General features: G+C 43.3%; 1 protein-coding gene across 4 annotated transcripts in view; it reads left to right on the top strand.

The window, feature by feature from the left end:
* ASB5 (ankyrin repeat and SOCS box containing 5) overlaps positions 1–24,652 on the top strand; it is an 89,528-nt gene extending 64,876 nt beyond the window's left edge. For all 4 annotated transcript variants that reach the window (XM_040418690.1, XM_040418691.1, XM_040418692.1 and 1 more), the window contains 5 exons: positions 6,085–6,192; positions 8,101–8,251; positions 15,036–15,170; positions 15,250–15,441; positions 24,207–24,652. In XM_040418690.1, the coding sequence (XP_040274624.1) occupies positions 6,085–6,192; positions 8,101–8,251; positions 15,036–15,170; positions 15,250–15,441; positions 24,207–24,352 (732 nt within the window). In that variant the 3' untranslated portion in view covers positions 24,353–24,652. The remainder of the gene's footprint in view (positions 1–6,084; positions 6,193–8,100; positions 8,252–15,035; positions 15,171–15,249; positions 15,442–24,206) is intronic.
* Positions 24,653–26,472: the final 1,820 nt, after the last annotated feature.

Genomic DNA, 26,472 nt, shown 5'->3' with positions numbered 1-26,472 from the left:
ACATTAGGGCCCCTGGAAAATGCCAGGGCAGTATAACTACCCCACAAGTGACCCCATTTTGGAAAGAAGACACCCCAAGGTATTCCGTGAGGGGCATGGCGAGTTCCTAGAATTTTTTAATTTTTTGTCACAAGTTAGTGGAAAATGATGATTTTTTTTTTTAGTTTTTTTTTCATACAAAGTCTCATATTCCACTAACTTGTGACAAAAAATAAAAAGTTCCATGAACTCACTATGCCCATCAGCGAATACCTTGGGGTCTCTTCTTTCCAAAATGGGGTCACTTGTGGGGTAGTTATACTGCCCTGGCATTCTAGGGGCCCAAATGTGTGGTAAGGAGTTTGAAATCAAATTCTGTAAAAAATGACCTGTGAAATCCGAAAGGTGCTCTTTTGAATATGGGCCCCTTTGCCCACCTAGGCTGCAAAAAAGTGTCACACATCTGGTATCTCCGTAATCGGGAGAAGTTGGGGAATGTGTTTTGGGGTGTCATTTTACATATACCCATGCTGGGTGAGAGAAATATCTTGGCAAAAGACAACTTTTCCCATTTTTTTATACAAAGTTGGCATTTGACCAAGATATTTATCTCACCCAGCATGGGTATATGTAAAAAGACACCCCAAAACACATTCCTCAACTTCTCCTGAATACAGAGATACCAGATGTGTGACACTTTTTTGCAGCCTAGGTGGGCAAAGGGGCCCACATTCCAAAGAGCACCTTTCGGATTTCACAGGTCATTTACCTACTTACCACACATTTGGGCCCCTAGAATGCCAGGGCAGTATAACTACCCCACAAGTGACCCCATTTTGGAAAGAAGAGACCCCAAGGTATTCGCTGATGGGCATAGTGAGTTCATGGAAGTTTTTATTTTTTGTCACAAGTTTGTGGAATATGAGACTTTGTATGAAAAAAAAAATAAATAAAAAAATCATCATTTTCCACTAACTTGTGACAAAAAATAAAAAATTCTAGGAACTCGCCATGCCCCTCACGGAATACCTTGGGGTGTCTTCTTTCCAAAATGGGGTCACTTGTGGGGTAGTTATACTGCCCTGGTATTCTAGGGGCCCAAATGTGTGGTAAGGAGTTTGAAATCAAATTCAGGAAAAAATGAGGAGTGAAATCCGAAAGGTGCTCTTTGGAATATGGGCCCCTTTGCCCACCTAGGCTGCAAAAAAGTGTCACACATCTGGTATCCCCGTACTCAGGAGAAGTTGAGGAATGTGTTTTGGGGTGTCTTTTTACATATACCCATGCTGGGTGAGATAAATATCTTGGTCAAATGACAACTTTGTATAAAAAAATGGGAAAAGTTGTCTTTTGCCAAGATATTTCTCTCACCCAGCATGGGTATATATAAAATGACACCCCAAAACACATTCCCCACCTTCTCCTGAGTACGGAGATACCAGATGTGTGACACTTTTTTGCAGCCTAGGTGGGCAAAGGGGCCCATATTCCAAAGAGCACCTTTCGGATTTCACTGGTCATTTTTTACAGAATTTGATTTCAAACTCCTTACCACACATTTGGGCCCCTAGAATGCCAGGGCAGTATAACTTCCCCACAAGTGACCCCATTTTGGAAAGAAGAGACCCCAAGGTATTCGCTGATGGGCATAGTGAGTTCATAGAACTTTTTATTTTTTGTCACAAGTTAGTGGAATATGAGACTTTGTAAGAAAAAAAAAAAAAAAAAAAAAATCATAATTTTCCGCTAACTTGTGACAAAAAATAAAAAGTTCTATGAACTCACTATGCCCATCAGCGAATACCTTAGGGTGTGTACTTTCAGAAGTGGGGTCATTTGTGGGGTGTTTGTACTGTCTGGGCATTGTAGAACCTCAGGAAACATGACAGGTGCTCAGAAAGTCAGAGCTGCTTCAAAAAGCGGAAATTCACATTTTTGTACCATAGTTTGTAAACGCTATAACTTTTACCCAAACCATTTTTTTTTTACCCAAACATTTTTTTTTTATCAAAGACATGTAGAACTATAAATTTAGAGCAAAATTTCTATATGGATGTCGTTTTTTTTTGCAAAATTTTACAACTGAAAGTGAAAAATGTCATTTTTTTGCAAAAAAATCGTTAAATTTCGATTAATAACAAAAAAAGTAAAAATGTCAGCAGCAATGAAATACCACCAAATGAAAGCTCTATTAGTGAGAAGAAAAGGAGGTAAAATTCATTTGGGTGGTAAGTTGCATGACCGAGCAATAAACGGTGAAAGTAGTGTAGGTCAGAAGTGTAAAAAGTGGCCTGGTCTTTCAGGGTGTTTAAGCACTGGGGGCTGAGGTGGTTAACAAGGTTCCAAGTAGAGCTTCAACATGCAACAAGAAGAAATGGGAGTGAGACAAAACATTTTTTGAGCATTCGTTTAATTGAAAATAACGATTAAACTGAAACAGGCTGTTTTTCAGCTGATCAAAAGTTTAGGACCACACCTCCAAAAAAAAAATAAACCCCCCCAAAACAGAAATCCAACTTCCAAAATATGAACTCCGTAATGAGTAGCTCCGCCGTTATTGTTTATCACTTCCAAAATTCGTTTCAGCATCGCTAGTCAGACCACACATGGAGTACTGTGTACAGTTCTGGGCTCCAGTGAACAAGGCAGACATAGCAGAGCTGGAAAGGGTCCAGAGGAGGGCAACTAAAGTAATAACTGGAATGGGGCAACTACAGTACCCTGAAAGATTATCAAAATTAGGGTTATTCACTTTAGAAAAAAGACGACTGAGGGGAGATCTAATTAATATGTATAAATATATCAGGGGTCAGTATAGAGATCTATACCATCATCTATTTATCCCCAGAACTGTGACTGTGACGAGGGGACATTCTCTGCGTCTGGAGGAAAGAAGGTTTGTACACAAACATAGAAAAGGATTCTTTACGGTAAGGGCAGTGAGACTATGGAACTCTCTGCCTGAGGAGGTGGTGATGGTGAGTACAATAAAGGATTTCGAGAGGGGCCTGGATGTATTTCTGGAGTGTAATAATATTACAGGCTATGGCTACTAGAGAGGGGTCGTTGATCCAGGGAGTTATTCTGATTGGAGTCGGGAAGGAATTTTTTATTCCCCTAAAGTGGGGAAAATTGGCTTCTACCTCACAGTTTTTTTTTTTGCCTTCCTCTGGATCAACTTGCAGGATAACAGGCCGAACTGGATGGACAAATGTCTCTTTTCGGCCTTATGTACTATGTTACTATGTTGATGCAAGCGTTTCCATGAGGTGAGTGGGAACATTTCTCCAAGTGGTGAAGACGGCCGCACGAAGGCCATCTACTGTCTGGAACTGTTGTCCATTTTTGAAAACTTCCCTTGCCATCCATCCCCCAAAGGTTCTCAATTGGATTTAGATCAGGGGAACACGCAGGATGGGCCAAAAGAGTGATGTTATTCTCCTGGAAGAAGTCCCTTGTCCTGCGGGCATTGTGTACTGTAGCGTTGTCCTGTTGAAAAACCCAGTCGTTACCACACAGACGAGGGCCCTCAGTCATGAGGAATGCTCTCTCCAACATCTGGACATAGAGAGAGAGCAGCCATAAGTCCCATATTCACTACTATATTGGCCAATATACAAAAGGATTGTGGAACACACAAAGAACCCGCCATTTTTCAAAGAGCCCGCTCATTTGAACACGTGGCACGCCAACCGCGGTGATCCAAACACGTGACACACCGACCGCGAGAAATCACACCACTACCCGGAAGTGACGTCACCGGAAGGTGGATCGCGGCGGCTGAACTCGTGGAAATCACGCGCGCAGCGAGGAGGATGCCACCTACCACCCTGACGACCGCAGAAAGATACAGGAAGATCCTGCACAGGAGTGGTAACGTACCCATGTGGGATCTTTGCCTTTCAGGTTGTGATCTGGCCTAAATACAAGTTGTAGCTCCTATAGAGAGTACAAACATTCAGAAACTATTAAGAACTTATACTTATATTTACAACTATTTATAACTATCTATTGCTACAAGGGATCATCAACTACCCTACATTCAGAGCGACCAAAATCTGGATCGCCCAACGACCTATATGAACTGCCTTTTTTCGTGACTTTTATATATTTATATATTTTTCATATATATTTTTCATACCTTTTTTAAAAATCTTTGATTATATGAACTTTTATATGGACTTTTTTTGATTATATGAACTTTTTTGATTATATGAACTTTTATATGGACATAAACTAATACTTATCTTTTTATATGGACATAAATTAATACTTATTCATTTATCTATTCACCTATCCCTTTAAGGAGTGCGCACATCCTAATTTTTAACAAAATCATATATTTTAAAGAATAAATATAAAACCACATGTTAACTACCATTTGGTATTTTTAATAACCCTATTTTTACAACCTATCTAATAAATATTATCCATAGACCCCATTTGCTGTGAGTGCCGTCCATTTATTCTATTTTACGCAACATCTGGACATAGCCAGAGGCCGTTTGATGCCCCAGCACTTCATGAAGCTCCATTGTTCCACTGAAGGAAAAAGCACCCCAGGCCATTATGGGGCACGTAGAAAACATCTCAGGTGGGATCTGCTTGTCATGCCAGTAACGTTGGAAACCATCAGGACCATCAAGGTTAAATTTTTTCTCATCAGAGAATAAAACTTTCTTCCACCTTTGAATGTCCCATGTTTGGTGCTCTCTTGCAAAGTCCAAACGAGCAGTTCTGTGGCGTTCAAGGAGACGAGGTCTTTGATTTTGAAGCCCTTCAGTCTCAGAAGATGCCGTCTGATGGTTATGGGGCTGCAGTCAGGGGCGTAGCTAAAAGCTCATGGGCCCTGGTGCAAGAGTTCAGCTTGGGCCCCCGTCCCTCAGTGCTTGTTTGCAAGGGGCAAGGGAGCACATATCCTTCCTGCTGCCTAAGGCAAACATTGAAAGGGCACCCCCTCATGGCAAATTCTTAACCTAACTCCTTCCCTCTAGCCAGAGGTGTAAATTGACCAGTATGCACTTTCTATAATGCCAGTGTCTTATGTGGCACAAGGGTCTTTGGGCCCCCTCAGGCTCCTGGGCCCGGTAGCGACTGCTACCTCTGCACCCCCTATAGCTACGCCCCTGGCTGCAGTCAGCACCAGTAAGGGCCTTAATCTGGGTCGGGGATCGTCCAGTGTCTTGACGGACAGCCAATTGGATCCTCCGGCTCAGTGCTGATGAAATTTTTTTGGGTCTTCCACTTGACTTTTTTGTTCCATAACCCTCAGGATCATTTAAGAAATTCCAAATGACTTACTGCATCCCACCTCAGCAGCGATGGCGCGCTGTGAGAGACCCTTCTTATGCAGTTCAACAACCCGACCACGTTCAAAAAGGGAGAGTTTTTTTGCCTTTGCCATCACAACGTGTGACTACCTGACAGAAAATTACAATGAATCCACATCTTAGCACAGATTTGGCCTTTTAAAGGCATGTGGTCGTAAAATTTGGATCAGCTGAAAAACAGCCTGTTTCAGTTTAATCGTTATTTTCAATTAATTGAATGCTCAAAAAATGATTTGTCTCACTCTTATTCCTTCTTGTTGCATGTTGAAGCTCTACTTGGAACCTTGTTAAGATCCAACAATGTAAAATAAGATTTTTTGCCATTTTTCAAGTGGTCTTAAACTTTTGATCAGGACTGTATTTCCCCTAAAAATATATATCAATCTGCTCAGCTCCTCCTGCTCTATAATATGCCGTCTGCAGCTCAGACACCGTGTTCAATATGAAAGGTCTCCTTTAAATAGAAGATAACGTGATGAGGCTGGTGTACTTATTTTGAAAATCCATGTCAAGTAGCAGTGTAAGATTTGAGCAGCAGGGGGGGAGGTACACTGTAAGGAGCTAGGTGGGCGCACATTGAGTTTAACTCATTAATACACCGGACTCATAAGTTCTCTCAACCTCGAGCTGGACTCATAAAGTGCTCATTTTAACGGCAGGCAGGAAAACTGTCAACTAGAATTATACAGCCATTCTGACATTGATTTGTAGTGTAAAATCAGTTTAATAAAAATTTGCATGGCACACTGACTAACATATAATTTCTTACAATTAGGGCTACAATGTGAACACGTTAACCATTGATCATGTGACCCCACTACATGAAGCTTGCTTGGGAGATCATGTCGGATGTGCAAGGACACTTCTGGAAGCCGGTGCAAATGTAAGATGTATTATGCTATAAAAAACATGAGGTCAACATGGGGAACAGATACTGTATAATGAGTATTATGTATTTAGTCTAAATGTGACAGGTTAACATACCACAGCTTTTCTGTATACAGTCAGGTCCATAAATATTGGGACATTGACACAATTCTAACATTTTTGCCTCTATACACCACCACAATGGATTTGAAATGAAATGAACAAGATGTGCTTTAACTGCAGACTGTCAGCTTTAATTTGAGGGTATTAACATCCAAATCAGTTGAACGGTGTAGGAATTACAACAGTTTGCATATGTGCCTCCCACTTGTTAAGGGACCAAAAGTAATGGGACAATTGGTTTCTCAGCTGTTCCACGGCCAGGTGTGTGATATTCCCTCATTATCCCAATTACAATGAGCAGATAAAAGGTCCAAAGTTCATTTCAAGTGTGCTATTTGCATTTGGAATCTGTTGCTGTCAACTCTCAAGGTGAGATCCAAAGAGCTGTCACTATCAGTGAAGCAAGCCATCATTAGGGTGAAAAAACTAAACAAACCCATCAGAGAGATAGCAAAAACATTAGGCGTGGCCAAAACAACTGTTTGGAACATTCTTAAAAAGAAGGAACGCAACGATGAGCTCAGCAACACCAAAAGACCCGGAAGACCACGGAAAACAACTGTGGTGGATGACCGAAGAATTCTTTCCCTGGTGAAGAAAACACCTTCACAACAGTTGGCCAGATCAAGAACACTCTCCAGGAGGTAGGTGTATGTGTGTTAAAGTCAACAATCAAGAGAAGACTTCACCGGAGTGAATACAGAGGGTTCACCACAAGATGTAAACCATTGGTGAGCTTTAAAAACAGGAAGGCCAGATTAGCGTTTGCCAAATGACATCTAAAAAAGCCTTCACAGTTCTGAAACAACATCCTATGGACAGATGAGACCAAGATCAACTTGTACCAGAGTGATGGGAAGAAAAGAGTATGGAGAAGCAAAAGGAACTGCTCATGATCCTAAGCATACCACCTCATCAGTGAAGCATGGTGGTGGTAGTGTCATGGCGTGGGCATGTATGGCTGGCAATGGAACTGGTTCTCTTGTATTTATTGATGATGTGACTGTTGACAAAAGCAGCAGGATGAATTCTGAAGTGTTTCAGGCAATATTATCTGCTCACATTCAGCCAAATGCTTCAGAAGTCATTGGACGGCGCTTCACAGTGTAGATGGAAAATGACCCAAAGCATACTGCAAAAGCAACCAAAGAGTTTTTTAAGGGAAAGAAGTGGAATGTTATGCAATGGCCAAGTCAATCACCTGACCTGAATCCAATTGAGCATGCATTTCACTTGCTGAAGACAAAACTGAAGGGAAAATGCCCCAAGAACAAGCAGGAACTGAAGACAGTTGCAGTAGAGGTCTGGCAGAGCATCACCAGGGATGAAACCCAGCATCTGGTGATGTCTATGCGTTCCAGACTTCAGGCTGTAATTGACTGCAAAGGATTTGCAACCAAGTATTAAAAAGTGAATGTTTGATTTATGATTATTATTCTGTCCAATTACTTTTGGTCCCTTAACAAGTGGGAGGCACATATGCAAACTGTTGTAATTCCTACACCGTTCACCTGATTTGGATGTAAATACTCTCAAATTAAAGCTGACAGTCTGCAGTTAAAGCACATCTTGTTTGTTTCATTTCAAATCCATTGTGGTGGTGTATAGAGCCAAGAATTTTAGAATTGTGTTGATCTTCCAATATTTATGGACCTGACTGTATATCCTTAGATGTTCCAATGATAGGTTTCTAATAAAATAAGATACAGTACATAGTATCATGCGATAGAAGGAACAAATGCCAGGTCACCTTAAACATTTAACGTCATGCCTATCGAAGAAATCTTGTGATATATTTTAGGTGAATGCTACAACTATTGACGGAGTGACTCCTATATTTAATGCATGTTCAAGAGGCAGCGCTAATTGCGTGGAACTCCTATTGGAGTATGGTGCAATGGCACAGCTAGAGACATGTCTCCCGTCACCTGCTCACGAGGCATCAAGTAAAGGTAAAACAGATGTGACTGTAATATATTATGGTTTTCTGTTATTTTAGTGTATTTTATTGAAAGGTTCATGATTTTATTCCATAAGTTAAAGGGCATCTGTCAGCAGATTTGTACCTATTAAACTGGCTGAGCTGTTCCATGTGCGCTTGGCAGCTGAAGGCATCTGTGTTGGTCCCATGTTCATATGTGTTAAAGTAAAGAACCGCATTGGAAACTGTTGTGAATTGACCCACAACACTACAAGGACCTGCAGCGCAAGTATTTAATAGTATCTAAAAGAACTACGTGACTGACTTTCTTTTATTAGACATCCATGTTCATATGTGTTTGCATTACTGAGAATTTTCTTTTTTTAAATTATGTAAATGAGCCTCTAGGAGCAATGGTGGTGTTACCATTACATCCAGAGGCTCAGCTCTCTCTGCAAGTGCTGCGCCCTCTGCACTTTCATTGACACCACCAGGCATGATGATGTTTTCACTGTCTGGCAAAAACATAATTTTTCTCAGCAATGCGGGCACATATGAACATGGGATCAACCCAGATGCCTTCAGCTGCCAAGCGCACATGTAACAGGTCAGCCAGTATCATAGGTACAAATCTGCTGACAGATGCCCTTTAAACCCTTCCCGACACATGACGCACTATTACGTCATGGAAGCCACTGCATTCCCGCAATTTGACGTAATAGTACGTCATGGCGATCGGGCGGGCACCGGAGCGTTGCGCGCCCGATCACTGCAGGGGCCTGTCAGTCCCTGGTAGCTGGATCCCTGCTGTATCTGCCGGCATTACTGTAATAGCAGATGCCGGCGGATTAACCCCTTCTATGCACGGTCTGTGTTGACCGCGACATAGAAGGGGTTTGTGTTGGGTGAGGGAGCGCATGGAGTCGCCGCGCTGCTGTGGCGGGGACTTAATATGTCAGAAGGCAGCCTGATGCCGTGCAGAGGCTGCCCAATGCCTTGCACGGCATCGGGACCTGCCTTCTACGGGTGCCTAGGAGATCCAGCATCAGGCTGGGTCTCCTAGGCAACCTGTTAGTGTATTACTCTGTGTAATACACTAACAGGCAATGCATTACAATACAGATGTATTGTAATGCATTGCAGAGGGTATTAGACCCCCAAAAGTGAATGTCAGAAATAAAGTAAAGATTTTTTTTAAAGTGTTTTTAATAAAATTAATAAAGATTTTAAGTAAAAAAAGAAAAAAAACGCCCCTTTCCCCTTATTTTATAATAAAAAACAGAACCCCCCCTTCATATTAGGTATCGCCGCGATAAACACCATACAAAAAAAAAAAAAAACGGTGTAAAAAAAAGCCATTTTTGTTACCTTACATCACAAATAGTGCAACACTAAGCAATCAAAAAAGCGTATATTCCACAAAATGGTATCAATAAAACCGTCACCTCATCCCGCAAAAAAATGAGCCCCTACCTAAGACAATTGCCCAAAAAATTAAAAAAAGTATAGCTCTCAGAACATGGAGACACTAAAACATTTTTTTTTTTGTTTTAAAACTGCTATTGTGCAAAAGTGAAATTGTTAAATACATTAAAAAAAATACATACATATTAGGTATTGCCACGTCCGTAACAACCAGCTCTATAAAAATATCACAAGTCCTAACCCCTCAGATGAACACCGAAAAAAAAAAAAAAAGTAAAAAAAAAGGCATTTTTGTCACCTTACATCACAAAAAATGCAACATCAAGCGATCAAAAAGGTATATACCCCCCCAAAATAGTAACAATCAAACCGTCACCTCATCCTGCCAAAAATGAGACCTTACCTAAGACAATTGGTCAAAAAATAAAAAAGCTATGGGTCTCAAACTATGGATACACTAAAACATCATCATTTCGGTTTCAAAAATGCTATTATTGTGTAAAACTTAAATAAATAAGAAAAAGTAGACATATTAGGTACTGCCACATCCGTAACGATCTTCTCTATAAAAAAAGTCACATGACCTAATCCCTCAGGTAAACGCTGTAAAAATTTATAAATAAAAACTGCGCCAAAACAACTAATTTTTTGATCACCTTGCCCCATAAAGTGTAATAACGAATGATCAAAAAATCATATGTACGCAAAAATGGTACCAATAAAAACATAAACTCTTCCTGCAAAAAACAAGTCCCTGCACAAGACGATCGGCAGAAAAAAAAAAAGAAATAGGGCGTTCAGAAAATGTAGATACAAAAACATAATTTTTGTTTTCAAAAATGCTTTATTATGTAAAACTGAAACAAACATAGAAATTAGACATATTTGATAGCATTGCGTCCGTAACAGCCTGCTCTATAAAAATAGCGCATGATCTTACCTGTCAGATGAATGTTGTTAAAAATAAAAACAGTGCCAAAACATAAATTTCTTGGTTACCTTGCCTCACAAAAAAACTTAATATAGAGTAATTAAAAATCATATGTACCCCAAAATAGTACCAGTAAAACTGGCACCTTATCCTGTAGTTTCCAAAATGTGGTAATTTTTTTGAGTTTCTACTGTAGGGGTGCATTAGCTGCACTTCCTCAGAGATGGCTTGTCGTCGAGCCTCGGGTACCTGGTATGGCTTTACCCGGACTTTTGCCTGACGTTCAGTGACAATGTCATGCCGGATTGCGGAAGTGCGTCCAGGGAGGTCCGAAAAACACATCCATGTTCCAACTAATAAACTCCCTGGCCTCCTGAGCCTGTTTAGAGGAGAGGCTGTCAGAAATTATTACTGTGGCAACCGCTTCCCTTGCATCAGAGGGGTCGGAACCTCTTCCGCTAGAAAACCCGGCTGCGGACTGTCTTCAGTACAGGTCTCCCTATCTTTCCAAGGTTTTAGTAAATTAACATGGTAAACCTGCTTTGACTTTCACCGCCCTGGCTGGTGTATCTTGTAATTTACCTCTCCAACTTTCTCAAGTACCTCGTATGGCCCCTGCCACCTGGCTAGGAACTTACTGTCCAGGGTCGGTACCAGAAACAAAACCCGGGTTAAAATTCCGAACCCGAGCCTGGCGATTATAGACTCTACTCTGGGCTCGCTGACCTGCCTCCATATGTTGTTTAACCAGAGGCAACACCATCTCCATCCGCCTGGGGCACCTCTCGCACTGCGAACATGAGATAGGGCAGTAGAAGATCCCAGTCCCTCCGATCTTTAGACACCACCTGCTTTATCATGTTTTTCAAGGTTTGATTAAACCTCTCTATCAGGCCGTCCGTTTGTGGGTGATACTGTTTTATCTGTAGTAGTTTACCGAGTTCCCTCATGACTTTTGACATAAAAGGGGTCCACTGGTCGGTCAGAATCTCTTTAGGTAGGCCCACTCGGAAAAACATCTCTATTAACTCTTTGGCTATGAGTTTGGTGGAGGTATGTCGCAGCGGCACCGTCTCTGGATACCGAGTGGCATAGTCCAGGACTACCAAGATGTGTTGGTGCCCTCTAGTGGACTTTCGTACTGGGCCTATGAGATCCATAGCGATCCGCTCAAATGGAACCTCAATAATGGGGAGAGGGACCAGGGGACTACGGAAATGTGATTAGGGGCTGGTTATCTGGCAGGTTGGGCAAGACTTGCAATACTCTTCTACCTCTCTGAACACTCTGGGCCAGTAAAACCGCTGTAGAATCCGGTCCTGCGTTTTCTGCTGGCCCAGGTGTCCCCCAAGAACATGGTGGGCTAACTCCAACACGAGCTTGCGATACGCCTTGGGCACCACCAACTGTTCATTATGTTCACCCCGTAGTTGATTTACCCGGTACAGCATCTCCTGTTGAACCACAAAACGGGGGAACATAGACTTAGCCCCCAGTTGTTGTGGTTCACCATCTATTATTAATACATTTTCCCAGGCTCGGGATAAGGTTGGGTCCCGGTGTTGTGCAGTACCAAAATTATCCCTGGAGACATTGAGGTCTGCCATCTCAGGCCCCGGTGGCAAGTCCTGCACGTCTCCCACCATTACACTCAGTGGGGTTGTCTCCCCCTCATCCACCAAAGTGGCGGTCACCCCTACCGCTGGCCCTTTGGCCTTGGGTTTCCAAGGTTCTGGCCTCCCTCCGGAGCAAGGTAACTCTGCTGGGGTTACCCCTGTTTCATGGGCACCCTCGTAGCAGGCCACAGTGCCAGGAAACCTCTCCCGATTATAAGTTCGTAGTGCAAGTTTGTGGCAACTGCCACTTCGTGAGTCCACCTGCCAGCCCCTGTGCTTAGAGACACCAGGGCGATGGGATAGTCTTTCAAGTCCCCATGAATGCACATGACCCCGACTTTCTGGCCAGTATACTCAGTGGACCGTACCGGGGGAGCCCTTACTAGGGTCACCAGACTGCCTGAGTCCAGCAGGGCCTCCGCTGGAGTGTCTCCCACTTGATAGCCAGGCACTCTCTCTCCGTTATACTATACCTGGTCTCGGCTGGGGTGAGTTACGGCTGAGGAAGACAACGGGATGCTCCTCCCCGTTGACTTCCTGGGACAGTACATCACCAAGGCCCACCTCGGAGGCATCCATCTGTACTATAAATTCCCGCTTGAAGTCGGGCGTCACCAAAACCGGGGACCCACACAGGGCCGAATTTAAAGCGGAGAACGCCTCTTCCGCTTGATCATCCCAGTGAACCATCACAGACTTATGTCCCTTCAAAAGTCCTTTCAATGGCGCTGCTATCATAGCAAAGTGGGGGACGAACCTCATGTAATAGCCCACCATCCCCAGGAATGACTTTACTTGCCTAGAGGTGACAAGTCGGCGCCAATTCCATATGGCCTCTATTTTGTTTACTTGGGGTTTGATGACTCCGTGCCCAATGACATACCCAAGGTATTTAGTCTCTTCTAACCCTATCGTGCACTTTTTTGGGTTAGCGGTCAAGCCAGCCTTCCTAACGGAGTCCACCATCTCAAGGGCATTGCCAGGAGACACCTGGCCGATCCAGTGCTGGAGAGCAAAGCCCTCCAGAACATATCAGCTAACAGCCGGTCCAGCATAGCAGTGGGGCTCAGCACATCAGGCTGTAGCCACTTTTGCAAGAGGTGAAGCAAGTTATAATACTGGGGTCTCGCGGGCTCAGCCGGGTTGAACCCCCACTGATGCACCCGCTGGGCCCGGACCAACACCCCCAGTCTTGCCAGAATCTCACTCTTGACTTTCTGGTAGTCGGCCGCTTGATCGTCCGGCAAGTCGAAATACACCCGCTGGGAATCAGATGTCAGAAACGGAGTGACGACCTCAGCCCACTGATCTCAGGGTAGATTCTCTTTTGTGGCCACCTTCTCGTACACCGCCAGGTAGGTTCCGACGTCATCTGATGGTGTCATTTTGGGGATCGCTGCACGGACCGCTTTCCGGACATCATGGACACTCCTGCCATCTGTAAAGCCATCACGTGTTGTGACAGCAGCTGGTTTGTTTCTTGCTGGTGTTGGTTAGCCTCCACGAGAGCTTTCATTACAGCCTCCATTTTGTCACGTGACACGGGTTTGAATTTAGCTGGTTTAATCCAGGACATCCAGCCGTACCCTGAAAACAAAAATATTTCGGCGTTTACGCCAGCCTCACTGTGAGAGGTAGCGGGATCTTTGCCCGCATCCTCCACCAATTGTGGGGATTTGCTCTGGTAGGCAGGGTAAGTGGACGCAGTACGGAGGCGAAGACAAGTTTGTAAAGAAAAACTTCTGTGTTTATTCACACATAAGGCAAAAGTAAAACGACTCTGTACAGTCTTGGTGTTAATTCACAAAATGCAAAGTCCACAGAACAAAGATATCACCTTGTTGTCCGTTTTATCCCCAGCGGTCCACAGCAGGCTTTAGGGGGCCTGTTTTCTAGCGTGCAGCTCTCAGCCCTTTAGCACGGCACCATGCCTTAGATCCCATAACAGAAACAACTTGCTGTTGAGCCCAACTGTCTTTTAAAGACAGCTAGGTGTTGTCAAAACCCAGACCGGCACTTAAAATCCAGTCCGGTGTTTGACCCCACCTGGCTGCAAATCAGCCCAGCAGCACACACTGGGAGGAAAATACCTGTCCTCCCAGACCATACCCTTCACTGTGTCACAGGGCCCACAGAAATTGCTGGATGTACATGGCCGGTATCAATATTTTGTCGATCCACAGTTTGTGGACCACAACATACATAAGATTGTGTGCATGTCGACATTTGCAATTCTAATGCTGGGCTGATTGTCATTAATAGTTGGTTAGTACATGTTGATGGAGATTTATCAATTAGTCCAAGGGAAAAGTCCCTCAGATGCACATAGTAACCAGCCATATTGCTGGTTTGCTTTAGGGCCAGGGGCGTAACTACCATAGTGGCAGACCATGCGACTGCTATGGGGGCCCAAGGCAAGAGGGGGCCCAGTTGAGATCATCCCCTCTTCTACTGGGGGTGAAAACTTGGTCAGGATTCTACCCTCTAAAGGAACAACTTTTAGCAAATGAGGCAGTGGAAAAATGGCCCAAGGGTCATTGAAAGGGGTTTAGGTGGAAACCCTTCTGTCCTGTGTAGGGGGCCTGGTTTGATCCTTGCTATGGGGCCCTTACTTCTCTATGTACGCCACTGATTAGGGCATACAGAATCTGGAGCTGAGGGAGCCCAATAGCCACCCTGCTACATAAAAATACACTAGCATTTTAAATGGCACATGGTAGGTAGGGGGTCTGTAAAGATTGTGCATTGGTGCCTAGGCTCTTCAAGATACACTTTGTTCACATTTACTATCTATTCTGAAATATAGAAATATATTTTATGCTTTTCTTACCATGTACTTGCAGGTCACACTGACTGTCTAGAAGTATTAATATCCTGGGGTATAGACGTGGACCAAGACATTCCTTACCTAGGCACTCCTCTTTATGTAGCATGTAAAGGGCAGCACATAGCTTGTGTAAGGAAACTTTTATATGCAGGTCAGTAATGCTAGAAGGTATTGATATGTAATATTATGTAATATTTCCAATATATAGAAAAGTTGTGCTTGGCTCCTAGGTGCTGATGTACAGCATGGCAGGCATCTGGACACCCCATTACATGCAGCAGCGCAGCAGTCTAGTGCGGATATTGTAAGTTTATTGCTTGACTTTGGTGCTGATATCAATGCAAAAAACACAGATTACAAGCGTCCAGTGGATGTCGCTGCCACAAGAAGTTCAGTGGAAAGACACCTGCTTCAATATGAGGGTAAGCTTGTAACATCACCTTGTAGTAGTTCCTACAAAACAGAACTATACATTTATTTTTCCCAAAAACATAGCTTGCCCGTGGTTCACTGTTCAGTTGGCAGCAGTCTCTTCCTTGTGGGCTCCCACAACAACTGTTATCTTCACCCCAAGGAATTAAAATGAATAGAGTTCAGACCTGTGACCTGTCCCATGTAACAGCTACTATAAAAGTATGGCATGTTCTTCAAGTAGGGCCTCATATGCATGGCCACATTACAGCTTTGTATAAACTGCTTACACATGAATGCAGGAAGCGACTACATAAGGCTACTTTCACACTAGCGTTGTTTTAATCCGGCGTTCAATTCCGACACCTGAACTGCCCGCCGGATCCGGAAAAACGTGTGAAAACGGATTACATTTGAATCCTGATCAGGATTTTGATCACAATGAAAAAATGCATTGGAAAAAACGGATCCGCCATTTATGGACTTTAACTTTTTTTTCACATTTTTCGGGTTTAACATGCAAAAGCCGAATCCGTTTTGACTGAACACACAGTGCCAGATCCGGCGTTAATGCAAGTCAATGGGAAAAAGGCCTGATCCGGCGTTCAGTCAAAGTGTTCAGGCTTTTTGGCCGGAGGTAAAAATACTGCATGCTACGTTTTTCTGAAAAGCCTGATCAGTCTAAAAGACTGAACTGAAGACATCCTGATGCATCCTGAAGGACTGACTCTCCATTCAGAATGCATGGGGATAAAACTGATCAGTTCTTTTCCGGATTTGAGCCCCTAGGACGGAACTCAGCGCCGGAAAAGAAAAACGCTAGTGTGAAAGTACCCTAAAAGAGGGGGAGAAAAAGAAGAGAGGAGGCAGCGCCTCGTGTGTAGAACCTTACGGCACTAGGTATAAGAAAAAGCACTGATTATGCTTACCGAATACGGTTGTGAAAGGTCACAACGCCTCCGAATCGCTTTTCTGGATGATTACCCGTCCAGTTCACGGGAGAAGGGAAAAACTGCGTCTGCTGCCCCTGGTCTGTATCCCTTGCCGTAGAAGCGGTTATCAGGATTGGAAACGTACAGGAAAGTGGAAAAAAGTTCAGACCATACTTGGTGGCGCTGATGCAGAAAAAAAGGTCATTACTCTAGAAAGTACCATTAAAGGTAATCTTTTATTAAAGAAAGTCTACGCGTTTCGGGGGCAGAACATCCCCCTTCTTCAGGACAATAAAAATTATTACATTTAAAACAAGATACTTCCAGTTGTTATATGCACTCTGTTTGAGCGCAATGTGTGCGAGTCACATGGGTGGAGAGGAGGTTGGGGGGCGTGAAAGTTAGCACGGTCGCTAGGATACTGACACTCCCCTTAGATTCAAATGGCCAATCGTTTCGCCTTATGGGCTGTGCTATTCTTCTGCTTTTTGTTTTTTTACTCCTACTGGTGACGTACCCTGGGCGGAGGTTTTTCTGATTCGTCCGACATCGGGGTGAGGTCAGTGGGGCAGGGTCTAGATGATGTGGAGGGGCCGTCCCATCAGTGATGCCGGTGGGCCGGTCTTGTAATGACGTAACAATCCCTGGTGTTATCTTTCATTGGACAGGCTTCCGCATGACGATTTTTGGGGTGGAGGTGGGATCTTGCTCCTGATTGGTTTTTATTATTTTTCTGGGCGTGCGTTTGGTGGTGACGTCGTGTGGTCACATGATTTCCCCTTTTCCCTCCTGTCAGGTGACTGTCGTCCACTCCTCCTCCTATGTGTCCGACTGTCATCAGGGGTAAACAAAGCCGGTATGTGTATTCACCGGTCTGTCCCCTGTGTGGGAAAAAAACTTCTGCCATGCAGCATTTTTTGTATGCTGGTGTGTCCGGTCCACTATTGTTGGATTGGGCATACTCAGATATCGGGTCGCGTATATCAGGTCGGGACTTGAGGGGCGGGTCTAGGTAAAGGGGTCGCACTAATGTGATAGTTATACAGAAGGCCTGCCGCGTTATATTGTATGGTAGGTGATGCTTGGTACTGATGATGAGATCAGTGGAAAAATTAATAAAGAGCTAAAAATTAATAAAACTCTTTTGGTTTAAAAGGTGTATATACATAAATATTAGATGAATAAAAATATATATGTGTAATCAATAGATAGATAAATAGATAAATAGATAAAAAGATAAAACGTAAAAAATAATAAATAAAAAAAGGGGGGGGGACCTAATAAAACCTGATATATATACATATATATGTATATATATATGTATATATATATATATATATATATATATATATATATACGCACAAAGGAGGGGAAGAAACTGAATTGTAAGGGGTGGTCCGTGGTGGTCGTACATATATATATTTATAAGGAAAAAACTGAATTTATAAGTAATGGTCAGGGCTGGTCATGAAGAGGGGTCTCTCTTTGTGTATGTGTATAAACACATCAATATAGCGTAGTTATATTTTTGTTTAACCACCTCAGCCCCCAGTGCTTAAACACCCTGAAAGACCAGGCCACTTTTTACACTTCTGACCTACACTACTTTCACCGTTTATTGCTCGGTCATGCAACTTACCACCCAAATGAATTTTACCTCCTTTTCTTCTCACTAATAGAGCTTTCATTTGGTGGTATTTCATTGCTGCTGACATTTTTACTTTTTTTGTTATTAATCGAAATTTAACGATTTTTTTGCAAAAAAATGACATTTTTCACTTTCAGTTGTAAAATTTTGCAAAAAAAACGACATCCATATATAAATTTTGCTCTAAATTTATTGTTCTACATGTCTTTGATTAAAAAAAAATGTTTGGGTAAAAAAAAAATGGTTTGGGTAAAAGTTATAGCGTTTACAAACTATGGTACAAAAATGTGAATTTCCGCTTTTTGAAGCAGCTCTGACTTTCTGAGCACCTGTCATGTTTCCTGAGGTTCTACAATGGCCAGACAGTACAAACACCCCACAAATGACCCCATTTCGGAAAATACACACCCTAAGGTATTCGCTGATGGGCATAGTGAGTTCATAGAACTTTTTATTTTTTGTCACAAGTTAGCGGAAAATGATGATTTTTTTCTTTTTTTTTTTTTTTCTTACAAAGTCTCATATTCCACTAACTTGTGACAAAAAATAAAAACTTCCATGAACTCACTATGCCCATCAGCGAATACCCTGGGGTCTCTTCTTTCCAAAATGGGGTCACTTGTGGGGTAGTTATACTGCCCTGGCATTCTAGGGGCCCAAATGTGTGGTAAGGAGTTTGAAATCAAATTCTGTAAAAAATGACGAGTGAAATCCGAAAGGTGCTCTTTGGAATGTGGGCCCCTTTGCCCACCTAGGCTGCAAAAAAGTGTCACACATCTGGTATCTCCGTATTCAGTAGAAGTTGGGGAATGTGTTTTGGGGTGTCTTTTTACATATACCCATGCTGGGTGAGATAAATATCTTGGTCAAATGCCAACTTTGTATAAAAAAAATGGGAAAAGTTGTCTTTTGCCAAGATATTTCTCTCACCCAGCATGGGTATATGTAAAATGACACCCCAAAACACATTCCCCACCTTCTCCTGAGTACGGAGATACCAGATGTGTGACACTTTTTTGCAGCCTAGGTGGGCAAAGGGGCCCATATTCCAAAGAGCACCTTTCGGATTTCACTCGTCATTTTTTACAGAATTTGATTTCAAACTCCTTACCACACATTTGGGCCCCTAGAATGCCAGGGCAGTATAACTACCCCACAAGTGACCCCATTTTGGAAAGAAGAGACCCCAGGGTATTCGCTGATGGGCATAGTGAGTTCATGGAAGTTTTTATTTTTTGTCACAAGTTAGTGGAATATGAGACTTTGTATGAAAAAAAAAAAAAAAAAAAAAATCATCATTTTCCACTAACTTGTGACAAAAAATAAAAAATTCTAGGAACTCGCCATGCCCCTCACGGAATACCTTGGGGTGTCTTCTTTCCAAAATGGGGTCACTTGTGGGGTAGTTATACTGCCCTGGCATTTTCCAGGGGCCCTAATGTGTGGTAAGTAGGTAAATGACCAGTGAAATCCGAAAGGTGCTCTTTGGAATGTGGGCCCCTTTGCCCACCTAGGCTGCAAAAAAGTGTCACACATCTGGTATCGCCGTATTCAGGAGACGTTGGGGAATGTGTTTTGGGGTGTCTTTTTACATATACCCATGCTGGGTGAGATAAATATCTTGGTCAAATGCCAACTTTGTATAAAAAAATGGGAAAAGTTGACTTTTGCCAAGATATTTCTCTCACCCAGCATGGGTATATGTAAAATGATACCCCAAAACACATTCCCCACCTTCTCCTGAGTACGGAGATACCAGATGTGTGACACTTTTTTGCAGCCTAGGTGGGCAAAGGGGCCCATATTCCAAAGAGCACCTTTCGGATTTCACTCGTCATTTTTTACAGAATTTGATTTCAAACTCCTTACCACACATTTGGGCCCCTAGAATGCCAGGGCAGTATAACTACCCCACAAGTGACCCCATTTTGGAAAGAAGAGACCCCAGGGTATTCGCTGATGGGCATAGTGAGTTCATGGAAGTTTTTATTTTTTGTCACAAGTTAGTGGAATATGAGACTTTGTATGAAAAAAAAAAAAAAAAAAAAAATCATCATTTTCCACTAACTTGTGACAAAAAATAAAAAATTCTAGGAACTCGCCATGCCCCTCACGGAATACCTTGGGGTGTCTTCTTTCCAAAATGGGGTCACTTGTGGGGTAGTTATACTGCCCTGGCATTTTCCAGGGGCCCTAATGTGTGGTAAGTAGGTAAATGACCAGTGAAATCCGAAAGGTGCTCTTTGGAATGTGGGCCCCTTTGCCCACCTAGGCTGCAAAAAAGTGTCACACATCTGGTATCGCCGTATTCAGGAGACGTTGGGGAATGTGTTTTGGGGTGTCTTTTTACATATACCCATGCTGGGTGAGAGAAATATCTTGGCAAAAGACAACTTTTTCCATTTTTTTATACAAAGTTGGCATTTGACCAAGATATTTATCTCACCCAGCATGGGTATATGTAAAATGACACCCCAAAACACATTGCCCAACTTCTCCTGAGTACGGCGATACCAGATGTGTGACACTTTTTTGCAGCCTAGATGCGCAAAGGGGCCCAAATTCCTTTTAGGAGGGCATTTTTAGACATTTGGATACCAGACTTCTTCTCACGCTTTGGGGCCCCTAGAATGCCAGGGCAGTATAAATACCCCACATGTGACCCCATTTTGGAAAGAAGACACCCCAAGGTATTCAATGAGGGGCATGGCGAGTTCATAGAAATTTTTTTTTTTTGGCACAAGTTAGCGGAAATTGATATTTTTTATTTTTTTCTCACAAAGTCTCCCGTTCCGCTAACTTGGGACAAAAATTTCAATCTTTCATGGACTCAATATGCCCCTCACGGAATACCTGGGGGTGTCTTCTTTCCGAAATGGGGTCACATGTGGGGTATTTATACTGCCCTGGCATTCTAGGGGCCCTAAAGCGTGAGAAGAAGTCTGGAATATAAATGTCTAAAAATTTTTACGCATTTGGATTCCGTGAGGGGTATGGTGAGTTCATGTGAGATTTTATTTTTTGTCACAAGTTAGTGGAATATGTGACTTTGTAAGAAAAAAAAAAAAATTCCGCTAACTTGGGCCAAAAAAAAGACTGAATGCAGCCTTACAGAGGGGGGGGGGATCAATGACAGGGGGGTGATCAATGACAGGGGGGGTGATCAATGACAGGGGGGTGATCAGGGAGTCTATATGGGGTGATCACCCAACTGTCATTGATCACCCCCCTGTAAGGCTGCATTCAGACGTCCGTATGATTTTTACGGATCCGATCAGTCTATCAGTGGATCCGTAAAAATCATGCGGACATCTGAATGGAGCTTTACAGGGGGGTGATCAATGACAGAGGGGTAATCAATGACAGGGGGGTGATCAGGGAGTCTATATGGGGTGATCACCACAGTCATTGATCACTCCCCTGTAAGGCTGCATTCAGACGTCCGTATGATTTTTACGGATCCGATCAGTCTATCAGTGGATCCGTAAAAATCATGCGGACATCTGAATGGAGCTTTACAGGGGGGTGATCAATGACAGAGGGGTAATCAATGACAGGGGGGTGATCAGGGAGTCTATATGGGGTGATCACCTCCGTCATTGATCACTCCCCTGTAAGGCTGCATTCAGACGTCCGTATGATTTTTACGGATCCGATCAGTCTATCAGTGGATCCGTAAAAATCATGCGGACATCTGAATGGAGCTTTACAGGGGGGTGATCAATGACAGAGGGGTAATCAATGACAGGGGGGTGATCAGGGAGTCTATATGGGGTGATCACCACAGTCATTGATCACTCCCCTGTAAGGCTCCATTCAGACGTCCGTATGATTTTTACGGATCCGATCAGTCTATCAGTGGATCCGTAAAAATCATGCGGACATCTGAATGGAGCTTTACAGGGGGGTGATCAATGACAGGGGGGTAATCAATGACAGGGGGGTGATCAGGGAGTCTATATGGGGTGATCAGGGGTGATCAAGGGCTAATAAGGGGTTAATAAGTGACGGGGGGGGGGGGGGTGTAGTGTAGTGGTGCTTGGTGCAACATATTACTGAGCTGCCTGTGTCCTCTGGTGGTCGATCCAAACAAAGGGGACCACCAGAGGACCAGGTAGCAGGTATATTAGACGCTGTTATCAAAACAGCGTCTAATATACCTGTTAGGGGTTAAAAAAATCACATCTCCAGCCTGCCAGCGAACGATCGCCGCTGGCAGGCTGGAGATCCACTCGCTTACCTTCCGATCCTGTGAACGCGCGCGCCTGTGTGCGCGCATTCACAGGAAATCTCGCGTCTCGCGAGAGGACGCACCGGCGCGTCCACCCAGAACAACAGGACCGCCGCAAAGACGCAATCCTGCGTACGGCGGTCCTGAGGAGGTTAAGGTCTCAATTTTTTGCTATTGTGTGGATCCTCAGTTCTTTTTTCACAGCCTCTGTTATGGGTTACAGGATAGTCTCGCTTATCTCATTGAGCCCATGTGGGGTAAGGGTATCTAGTTGATAGATCCAGTATACCTCTCTTCTCTGGAGGCTGCTGAATCTATTGTATGGGTTGTCTGGGATGTAATCTATGGGAGTGAGTTTTATTAATTTTTAGCTCTTTATTAATTTTTCCACTGATCTCATCATCAGTACCAAGCATCACCTACCATACAATATAACGCGGCAGGCCTTCTGTATAACTATCGCATTAGTGCGACCCCTTTACCTAGACCCGCCCCTCCAGTCCCGACCTGATATACGTGACCCGATATCTGAGTATGCCCAATCCAACAATAGTGGACCGGACACACCAGCATACAAAAAATGCTGCATGGCAGAAGTTTTTTTCCCACACAGGGGACAGACCGGTGAATACACATACCGGCTTTGTTTACCCCTGATGACAGTCGGACACATAGGAGGAGGAGTGGACGACAGTCACCTGACAGGAGGGAAAAGGGGAAATCATGTGACCACACGACGTCACCACCAAACGCACGCCTAGAATAATAATAAAAACCAATCAGGAGCAAGATCCCACCTCCGCCCCAAAAATCGTCATGCGGAAGCCTGTCCAATGAAAGATAACACCAGGGATTGTTACGTCATTACAAGACCGGCCCACCGGCATCACTGATGGGACGGCCCCTCCACATCATCTAGACCCCGCCCCACTGACCTCACCCCGATGTCGGACGAATCAGAAAAACCTCCGCCCAGGGTACGTCACCAGTAGGAGTAAAAAAACAAAAAGCAGAAGAATAGCACAGCCCATAAGGCGAAACGATTGGCCATTTGAATCTAAGGGGAGTGTCAGTATCCTAGCGACCGTGCTAACTTTCACGCCCCCAACCTCCTCTCCACCCATGTGACTCGCACACATTGCGCTCAAACAGAGTGCATATAACAACTGGAAGTATCTTGTTTTAAATGTAATAATTTTTATTGTCCTGAAGAAGGGGGATGTTCTGCCCCCGAAACGCGTAGACTTTCTTTAATAAAAGATTACCTTTAATGGTACTTTCTAGAGTAATGACCTTTTTTTCTGCATCAGCGCCACCAAGTATGGTCTGAACTTTTTTCCACTTTCCCGGAAGCGACTACATAGAATTTGTTTGTAGTCTGTAACCATGGAAACTAATGTGTCTGTATAAAAAACTGCATACAGAAAATGGAAGGGAATTTTTAATTATAGAGGTTGTGCCGTAAACTTTTTTTTCACTCTAAAGTTTATTTTCATCAATGACTCTAGTGCCCATTCCTCCTTGGATTTAAAAATTTTTTTTTTTTAATGTACCTAATTTGCAGTTTTCTCTTATCCCCCATGCTTGAATCCTACATGACCAGGTTTGTCATGAGACTGCTGTCGCATGATGCTTAGGGCAGTGAGATGTGTCCTGTCATCAGCAAATTAGGTGACACTACCCATGTTCTTAGCAATGGTGCTTCCTACATTACAAGGCTCCAACGCCCGATGTAACCTACAGCAACTAAATATGAAAACAGATTTGCCACAGGACGCAGTGGTAGGCTAATAACTTTAGTATAAGGCAGTGGTATTTGGGGAAAGTGATATAACAGCGATATCTGTTGAGCGGGATTTATATTAGTGGCACAACCCCTTTAAGATAAATAAATGGTTCATACATATATAAACAGTGTTACATTTTTTGTAAAGCACTAAAATCTCTGCTTCTACTTCCCTTTAGCAAATCCATGTTCACTTTGTCAGCTCTGCAGACTCAGTATCCGGAAATGCGTCGGACAGTCTAGATTACATCTTATTCCACGCCTCCAGTTACCAACTATCCTGAAAAACTTCTTACAGTATCGAGAAAGTATAAGGAACTTTTAATACTTTTTTTTAAATTGTGTACGTCAAGTATATTGTAAAACATGACAATATATATCACTTACTGTAGACTGTATATTTGTCTCAGAAAAATATTGCACTTGGGATTCTAAGGAATATATTGGTTTAACTGGAATGAACTCACTTTATATGTGTTTCTGGTATTGTCATGCACACTGCTAAATGGCATCCCAACAGAAACTTCCCAATCAAGTAGAAACCTCTTTTCCCTTTGTGAGACCCATTTTGGGTCTATTTACACGGCACAGTCAAATTGTGGCTTTAGCAGCAATTTTTGTAAAAATCCCCCCCCCCAAAAAACACTACGTGACCACACAAGATTTTTTTTCCTTATTTTGTCTGAATTTTTCTAACAAAATTCAATAATGTTAAGATTCAAATGCACAGCTGTTCAAAACAGATATTACATTGCTCAAACGGTATATATAAATGTCCGGAGGTAGACTGGACAAAAATCCCAGTTGGTGGGTCGGATTATGATGGCATGAGATCGGATGCCCCCCAAACACTATTCAGTAGCTCAGAATTGCAGACCTGCATGTCACTGAAGACCCACCAGCCCCTACACTATGTGGCATCAATAGTACTGTTCCTGATCTGTACACATATTACATTAGTTATATGGCACAGTCTACATACATACCCCATTCACTTATATTACTTATGATGCAGGTAGTTCTACACCACAATGTTTGGTCGTGTGACACTTGTCAAGGGTAAAACTGCTGTGTAGCCCCATAGATACTGCAATGGTATCTTCAAAAGAGGTGGACTAGCTATCCCGCAGAAGTGACCCTTATAACATGTCTTAATGATATTACATTCTGTAATGGGTAAAAAACTGCATTTCTCTGTTAAAGGGAACCTGTCACCTGGATTTTGTGTATAGAGCTGAGGACATGGGCTGCTAGATCACCGCTAGCACATCCGTAATAACCAGTCCCCATAGCTCTGTGTGCTTTTATTGTGTAAAAAAAACTATTTTATACATATGCAAATTAACCTGAGATGTGTCCTGTACGTGAGATGAGTCCAGCGTGAAGGAGCCCAGCACCGCCCTGAATCCTCCGAATCTCCTCCTTGCTCCCCGACGTCACAAAGCTAGAGCGCCGTAATCTCGCGATGCGAGAGCTAGCGCAGGCGCAGTTCGTTCCCTGAGGCTGATGCCAGCACAGAGAAGGAACACTATGCGCATGCGCTAGCTCACACATCGCGAGATTACGGCGTTCTAGCTTTGTGACGTCGGGGAGCAAGGAGGAGACTCGGAGGATGCGGGGCAGTGCTGGGCTCCTTCACGCTGGACTCATCTCAGGGACAGGAATCATCTTTGCATATGTATCAAATCGTTTTTTTGAGACAATAAAAGCACACAGAGCTATGGGGACTGGATATTGCGGTTGTGCTAGCGGCCATCTAGCAACCCATGTCCTCAGCTCTATACACAAAATCCTGGTGACAGGTTCCCTTTAAAGCCAAACTTCTTACCGCACTTGATTAGCCCAATAATTAACCTCCTCTACAGACACTGCATAAAGGTCTCCTAACTTGTATTACCATAAGGCCAGTTTCACACAAACGCTTTTTGTCCGGGAAACATACTCCGCGCGACGGTCTCATTTTCTGGACCAAACATTTCTTCTCTGACCGAACTCACAGCATCATAATGCAGATCTACAGTAAAGTACTCCCAGTATTATGAGAGGCCAGAACTCACAGCATCAAAAATCATTATGATGCTGTGAGCTCCGGTCAGAGTGGCAATGTTCGGTCACACTCCATGTGACGGCGGTATTTCCCAGGCCAAACACTGCTCTTCTGACCCAAACTCACAGCATCTCATGGTTTATGATATTATAAGTTCCGGCCTGACTGTGGATCTACTATACTATACTCATAGTATTATGAGGGGAAGAACTCACTGTATCATGGATCATTATGCTGTGAATTCAGGTCATTGTTTGGTCTGGGAAACAACATCACACTGAGTATGTTTCCCAGACTGAACATGCTTATGTGAAACTGGCCTAATGCTTCTATGGAGAATAAAGCTGACCCTACACATTACATCCATGTTCTGTAGAGAAGCAGACAAGGCTAATTAT

This window comes from Bufo bufo, chromosome 2 (assembly GCF_905171765.1).
Source record: "Bufo bufo chromosome 2, aBufBuf1.1, whole genome shotgun sequence".
Taxonomy (NCBI): Eukaryota; Metazoa; Chordata; class Amphibia; order Anura; family Bufonidae; genus Bufo; species Bufo bufo.
Note: the sequence above shows the minus strand (reverse complement) of the source record. Positions and strands in the feature narration are given on the sequence as shown.